Source organism: Dipodomys merriami, unplaced genomic scaffold (genome assembly GCF_024711535.1).
Source record: "Dipodomys merriami isolate MVZ:Mamm:240054 unplaced genomic scaffold, mDipMer1.0.p SCAF_3, whole genome shotgun sequence".
In the NCBI taxonomy this organism is placed as follows: Eukaryota; Metazoa; Chordata; class Mammalia; order Rodentia; family Heteromyidae; genus Dipodomys; species Dipodomys merriami.
The window spans coordinates 95,793,574-95,801,674 of NW_027204492.1; the positions used below are offsets into that span (position 1 = coordinate 95,793,574).

General features: G+C 43.8%; 1 protein-coding gene across 1 annotated transcript in view; it reads right to left on the reverse strand.

The window, feature by feature from the left end:
• The window catches only part of Lancl3 (LanC like family member 3), a 100,109-nt gene extending 96,356 nt beyond the window's left edge, over window positions 1–3,753 (reverse strand). Inside the window, exon 1 of the mRNA XM_070040651.1 lies at window positions 3,181–3,753. Within this exon, the coding sequence (XP_069896752.1) occupies window positions 3,181–3,753 (573 nt within the window). The remainder of the gene's footprint in view (window positions 1–3,180) is intronic.
• Window positions 3,754–8,101: the final 4,348 nt, after the last annotated feature.

Sequence of the window (8,101 nt, forward strand, 5' to 3'; positions counted from 1 at the left end):
TAGAACATAGCAATAGGCCTTTATAGAATTAAACCTGGCAGCATGTCTCAATAGATAGGGCTGATATTGTACCAAAACCCATGCAGCATCATATTGTCTTGCTATTGAAATCATGGTCCAAAGATCAAGGACATCAGCATCATGTAGGTACTTGTTAGCAACACAGAAGCTCAGACCTTATCTCAAGACTGAATCAAAATCTGTATATTAATTAAGAAGACGCTGTGATTCCTACCCACATTAGTTTCTAAGTACTGATATAATGGTTCAACTTGATCTGAGGAAACATTTGTTTAAAAAAAATGAAACAAACTATAATTCATTGGATTCATTCAAAAACTAATGACTGAGGCCCCGGCAGTAGTAAAGAATTTCTTTAAATATGACACCATTATGGAAAGAGTCCAGATGCCCTACAATAGATGAGTGGATCCAAAAATTGTGGTACCTATACACAATAGAGTTTTACACAGCCACAAGAAAGAATAAATATAACACCAGAAGCACCATCATAAAGGAAAATATTGATCAGTGGGACACCATTAAAGATAAAATATACATTAAGCCATGCCATAGACAGTATTTGAAACAAGAAAAGTTAGGCACCTAAATATGAGCCAGATACTGTGTTAACAATGAAACAAAAAACCTCTATGCTTATAGAATTTACATCTAATAGTGAAGAGAGAAATAAACGGAGTGAAACAAAACAAGTGAGAAAGGAAAAGACAAGGGTTGGGATTACAATTTTAAATAGGGCAGACAGGAGAGACTTCACCGAAGAGGTAAAGACCTGTACAAGGTCATGGAGCTAGCTATAAAAATACCAAGGGGAAGTGTTCCAGGGAGAGAGAACAGAGAGTACAAACACCTTGAGACAGGAAAATGCCTAAAACAGCAAGAAGGCCAATGTGGTTGAAGAGTGAGTGAGAAATGAAGTAGGAATGAAGGAGGCTAGATCATGTGGGGCCTCGCCAGCCATTTTAAGAAGCATAACTTCAGCTATGAGATGGGAAATCATTAGAGATAAAGTCATAGGGAGCTAGTGCAGGATGCTGAGCAGGGAAATGACATAATAAAAAGTGTTTTAAAGAAGATTTCTTAACGGTGAATAGAATGGCTTAGTGGGATAACCCAGCTGAAAGTGATTCACCCCTTCTATTATGAATCTGGTGGAAAAGATGTGCCAAGTATTGTGGAGAAGATATTAACTAGTGTGATAGCTAAGGGAACTGCCAGGGGAAGGTGAATACAAATGACATTGGAAGGACAGAAACCTGGACTCTATGACAGATTATTCAGAGAAATGACACATGGGAGAAATCCTTTTTAATCAAGGCTTAAGGATCTGGTGCTGGGGGAAAAGCTGTATGCTAGCAAGGACTTTGAGGCCGGGATGGCAATGCCTAGCCTGGCCTGATGTACACCTTTCAAGTCTGAATTTCTTGAATCGGTAAAGCTGAGACTAGCACTGGGAATAGCTGATCTAAAAGATTATGAGCTGTTTCATTTTGTTTCCAATCTTGAGAGCTTCTTCCATCTCCTGGGAGCAGGGGCCAAAGCACCTCAACTTGATTAGTACAAAAAGACAGATCTGGTTTGGCAGGAAGGCAGAAGAAAGCTCTTAATAAATGTCTTTGTGGATAAGTGCTGTAAACTGGCACTGAACACCAGGTTTTGTGCAGCGTCCTTGGGCTCTGTTTTCCACGTGCATGCTTTGGTGGGTCTCCCAACTCTGCCATTTCATTCTAGAGAAAAGCCCCCAAGGCCTGAAAAGGGGAAAGAAGCAAGGTTAAAGAAAACAAAATGGAAAAAAAAAAGAATTTGAAAATTGCCTACCACCAGACTGCAAGGTCTAGGAAGCAGACGCAAATGCAATGCAAATGATATGCAAATGGATCTGTGGCCTTCTAAAAGGTTTTTATACAACTGGAAGGGCCCTTGGGAAACTGCTAGCAGACAACAGTGACTCAGAAGCTGAGTGAACTATTTCAAGACAACTTTGTCACACAGACCTTTGCTGCCCAACAGGGCACTGTATGCATTCTTTAGTAATCTTTTTTATTCTCACTTGAATCAACCTCATCTGATACAAACTAAAAAAAATACCAAGTCTACTTTGGTTGAGGTTATCTAAGTTAATTACAGTTTTAAAATGTACTGTATCCCTTTAATTTTTCTTCAAGAGCTTTTCTCACCCAAATAGAATCAAGCTAAATGTGTCATTTCCTCCCTAGAACAATATGTGGCTCCAGTGGATTATGAATGAAAGTGCTTTTCTCTCAGTGCTAGTTACTATGATCCTTTAGAGTCCCCCCTCCCACTCCACAGGAAGTGGCACAGTGTCTTCTAATATCCACCCTTGATATTCAAAGTGAATCCAGAATAAAACCCTGCGTTTGTATGTGTGCATGGATTTGTGAAATTCAATTCCTTTCAAGAAGCTACCGAACTATTCATTTAGAAAAGCTGCCATTAAGGATGGTGTGGCCTTGAGAGCCATTAAACACACACAAAGGAAAGATATACATTTGACCCCATGGGCACATTTCTAACTACGTGTGTGCATTCAAATGCAAAATTTGAGAGAATTTATGAGATAAATAGAATTATAAGCACATCCGACCTACATCTGGGTAGTTATTCTTGATTAGAGACTCCAGAGAGCCAGGAACAACTTACCTCTACATTCACCCCTACAAGTTCTATTACTTTTCCAGTACTCTGTTGCAGGTGCCACAAATTTTGACAGCAGGGTCAAAGGAAAGGAAATTCTTTCTTTCTTTTTTTGGTTTGTTTCCCCCACTTCCTCCTGCTTTTTCAAATCTCTCTTGACAGGCCAGCTGTCATCGCCCCAAAAGCTAGCTGTCAAAGAAGCATCTACAGGAGAATGCTACATTCATTATAAAACAGGAATGGGCAAAGATACAGAATCTCAACAAATGAGTGACCGAACAAAAGAGAGGGAAAGAAGAGCCAGACCAAAGCAGAGGATAAAGCTCAAGAAAAGGAAGAAATGACAGTGCTAGACAAAGAGTAACAAAGAGATGAGGGAGAACCAACCAGAGGCCATCCTGTGGGAGTCTGGGAAGCACACAATGACCACCCGGGGCCAGTGGCGGGGCAGGGCAGGGCAGGGTATGCGGCGAGCGCCCTCTGGCGGCTGGGGTTGTCTCTTACCTCCTGGGCGAGTTTCTGCTTGAGCACCAGCGCTGCACACAGGTAACCCGCCCGGCCCACGAAGAGCTCGTCCGAGCCGCACTCCAGGAAGGAGACTGGCGCGCAGATGGCACACAGAGCCCGGAACTTGCCCAGGGGCTGCACATAGTCAGACCGGCCCAGGGCGTGGTACACGAGCGTGGCTACGGCATACACGCCCGCACCCCCGAGCAGAAAAGCAGCCCGAGTATCGGCGTCCGGTTCGCCCCATTCCTCAGCGCGGGCGCACGCGTCTATGAGGCGCTTGGCCGAGCGCAAGTAGCGCTCGCGGGCTGAGGCGAAGAGTGGGCTCTGAGAGACGTGGTACAGCATGTAGGCCACCCCAGCTACACCGCTGTACAGCCCACCCTGACAGCTGCTCGCTGCAGCTGTCGCCCCCCGGGCCTCAGCGCCGCCCCCAAGTGGGGGCAGCTCCTGGAGGATGCGCTCTATGGTGGCGGTGACCAAGGGCGCCACCGCTTCCTCGCACTGACCCACCAGCAGGCTCCCCTGGTAGTCATCGAAGCGGTTGGCGAAGCAGCGCTTGGTGTCCATGCTGTTGCCCGTGTCCCCCCACCCACCCACCCCCACAAGGTCCAGATAGGGATCGCTTAAGGGTGCGTCCTGCAGCCCGGAGTCCCACCTCTGACTGTCTGTGGCACTCCGATGGCGATGTAGGCAGCGGGGATGGCGCGAGAAGAGTGAGACGGGGAGGTGACAAGAGGAGGCGGGCGCGAGGAAGAAGCACGGAGCGGATGGCCAAGTGGGGCAGCGCTCTGCCGCCAGGCTCCTGACTGGCCCGGACGAGCGCGAGCGATGCGCGTCGGGAGCCCCCCTCCCCTCCCAGAGGCCGCGCCCTCCCCGAACCCGCCCCCTCCTGGGCTGTCGCAGCTCCGCCGCTTCTTTCTCCAACGGGCCGGGGTGATCTCGGGCAGGACCTGTGCGGAGCCGCGCCACTCCTCCCGCCCCGCCCTCCTCTCCCCCCCCTCCCGGCAGAAGCCCAGGGACGTGCGGGACACGGTGAGACTGGACTTGAGCACACCTGGCAGTGGAGGTGACTACCACGAGTCTTGTGGATAATCAGTGCGCAGATCGAGTCAGCATCACCTAGGAACATAGTGAAAAATGAAGCACCTCAAGCTCCATTTCCAGACTCATTGAATCAAAAAATCTGAATATGAAGCAAGATCCCTAAAGTGATCAACATGCACCTAAAAGTTTGAAAAGCCACTGAACTAGGCTAAAGTACCAGAAAAAGGTGTGTGTGTGTGTGTGTGTGTGTGTGTGTGTGTGTGTGTGTGTGTGTGTGTGTGTGTGTGTGGTTGGGGGTTGGGGGTGGAGGGGAGAGAACTCTGTGCTCTACCACGCTTGGTTGTTATCTTGGTCAGGTAGGAGTAAGGCACAAAAAAAGTGACTCAGAGAAATGTTTCTGGTACTTTGTTGAGAGCAACTCTTTCACTTACTTAAGAGACAAATTCTGTGTGGAAGGACTTTTTTCCTTCAGAAGTGTTCTTTCTGAAGGAAAGATGAGGAAGATGAAATAGTTTAGCCATTCATCCTTGCCTGATGTCTAAGTAAAAAGCCCCGTTTTGCCAAGACTATTGCCAGAACTGAAACATCCAGATACTTTTGGGGGGGCAGTATGGGCCATCATCTTCCTACAATGCTACCAAAATGGGTTGACAATCCACTTTTAGGCAGGGAGCTTGATAAATAAGAAAAGGAAAGGCATCAAAAAGAACACCAGGAATATTTAGTTTTGAGACTTCCTTCCTCATCTCTCCTGTAATAGACATTAAGAATGAGTTAGTTTTGTAGGTGAGCAAGATGGCTTACACCTATAATACTACCTACTAAAAGGATGGGATTTGGAGAATCCAAATTTGAAGCTAGCCCAGGAAGAAAATTCTACGAGAATCCAACTCCAAAATTACCAACAAGAATTATAGCTGAAGGCATAACTCAAGGGGTTGTCACCCATCTGAACAAATAAGCCAAGCAAGTTGAAGGCCTTGAGTTCACTTCAGATAGGGAGACATTGAGATACAAGCTTTCACAGTCAGAAAAGAAATCTTCTGTATCTCCACACTTTACCCTGCCATGAATGGAGAAGCAACTCTGTTAATTCAGACTCTGATTATCCTTCCATACTGCTCGCTAGCTCAGAGACAGCACCAGCAGAAATAATAGGAACCTGTACTGACTGATTTCCAAACAATATGTCACCAAGAGAGTAGAGAACTTTTACTAATTGTGACACCTTCCTTTCACTCTAAATGCTGTATTACAAGGGACCATGAAGTCTTGTAGCATCTAACACGTTTATTATTCATGCAATTTGGAATCTGGGTTGAACTCATTCATACATCTGAATGGGGGCTATCTCCTTTTGTGGGGGATGGAGGCTACTAAGCTCTGATTCTCATGTCCCTACCTTCAAACAGACCCACCCAAACATGCTTGCTTGCTTTCATGTCAATGGTGGAGAGGCAAAAGCAGAAACACAATACCTCTCATGCCTAGTTTCAGAACTGACATACTCTTTTCTAGCTAACTCTATTGGAAAATCATGTTAGGAAATATAAAATTTCTTTATGGAACTCCAAATTTATGTGCCTGAAGATACGAACACTGGTCAGAGACTACTAGAGATTTCTTTTTGGAAATTGATGCTGACAAATTAGAACTAGAGTCACAAGGTACATACAAAACATTACTTGGGAGAAGAGGTTAATAGTACCCAGAAGCCTTTTTGAACTCACAGAACCAGTGGACTGTGGGCTGTAATCTATAAAATATTTTCCCCCAAACCTCATTGCTCTGCCTACTATACCATCACCTAATAAAACTCCAACCCTGGGCTGGGAAGTTGGCTCAGTGGTAGAGCGCTTGCCATGCATGCATGAAGCCCTGGGTTCAATTCCTCAGCACCACATAAGCAGAAAAAAAGCCAGAAATGGTGCTGTGGCTCAAGTGGTAGGGTGCTAGTCTTGAGCTGAATAGCTAAAGGAACAGCACCCAGGCCCAGAGTTCAGGCCCCACGACCAACAAAACAAAACAAAAACAAAACTCCAACCCAAATGTTCTAGGGTTAGAGAGAGCTTTTTAACCAAACAAAATCCCACCTCTAAATGTGGAGGTTTGATTTGCAAGAAGGTTTATTTATTTTTATATCATTACTCCATTAGAATAATACACTGTTCATTTGGGAGAGTAAGAGGGGAGGCACAGAACTTTTGGAACAAAGGGTGGACAAATGCAGCAGTAATACTCACTAGACACTATGTAGAAAATGAACTATGTAGCTTGTGGATGGAGACAGGAGGAAAAAACTAGGAGAAAGCTAGGGAAGGAGTGACATTATTCAAAAAGAAATGTGCTCTTTATTTAATTTATGTAATTGTAACCCCTCTATGTATCACCTGTATAATAGCAATAAAGAAATTTAAATATAAATACAAATATAATTTATTCTTTATACAAAACTTGGACCTTTTAATTCCCTTGGAGTTTATAGGAAATAATAAACTTTACTCTTTAAACAAAAAAAAGAATAAACTCTTCTTGAGGGTAGGACATTTTGTTACATTTATTTGCTGATATACACAAAAAGTTTAGAACAGTACCTGGTCTTCTACAACTACTCCTTGTAGTAGATAATTATTACAAGTTTGTGAATGAATGAGTTGCTATGAAAATGCTATTGTTAAGGTACCCTGGAGTATAGAATGCAAGGTGAGGCATTTCTTGAAACTTCAGCTTGACTGATTTAAGCTCTTCCATTTTTTCTTGCATCCTTTTGCTCTTGTATTGTTTGGGTTTTTTTTTAACTGTATTTTTTTGGTCTTTTCTTTTTTCCTACTGGGGATCAAACCCAGGACGTTGCACTTGCTAGGGAAGCGCTTTGCCACTGAGCTACATCCCAGCCCCCTTTTGCTCTTGTAAATGCAAAGATTTTGCAATTTTGCCTCATCTCTTCATTTCTCCACAAGATCTGGTGACCTCTGTACTTTTGAGTTCAGTGACTTCACACATTCTATTTTTACTAACTAACCCTGTGTGACAGCTATATTTGCCAAATACAGCCACAATATCTTCTATACCACATGTTCTTCTACAATCAATGTGACCTTGACATTCCTCTCATCAGAAGTAGGCACATGTCACCTCCTCTTGAGTTTGGGTAGGTTTTGTTATAGGCAGTCAATAGATTGTGATGGAAATGTCACTGCATGGTGTTGGAAGCTGTCACTACGTGTGATGCAGCTTCTATCTTCCATGCTGGAGCGCTCATATTTGGAATCTGGAACTATCCTACAAAAACTTTACTACTCTAACATTGCTTTATTGTGAGGGAACCTGAACAAAATGAAGATGTGTGAGTCCACAACCTAGCTAACAGAATTAACTGAAAGCTTTTTGAGTGAACCACCTTGGTCAACAATTTGGAACATTGAAGTGACAAGTAAGAACCATTATTCCAATCACATCTGGAACTTGTCAGCCATAAAATTATGAGTAAAATAAAATAATTTTTGTATGCCAGTCGTGAGGTTTGAACTCATGGCCTGGGTGCTAAGATTTTTTTTTTTTGCTCAAGAAGATCACTTGAACCACAACTCTATTTCCAGCTTTTTGGTGGACCTAAGAGTCTCACAGATTTTCCTACCCAGGCTGGCTTTAAGCCATGATCCTCAGACCTCAGCTTCTTGAGGAGCTAGGATTACATATGTGAACCACGGGTGCTTGGCTAAATTAGTTATTTTAAGCTTCTGAGTTTAGGGCACTGGTTATGCAACAATACTAACTGGAATAACCTTCTAGCTTCCCATCATACAAAGCTACAGAAGTACCTGTAGTCAATAGCATCAACTCAACAAAGCAACAAGCGGTTAGGGAACAA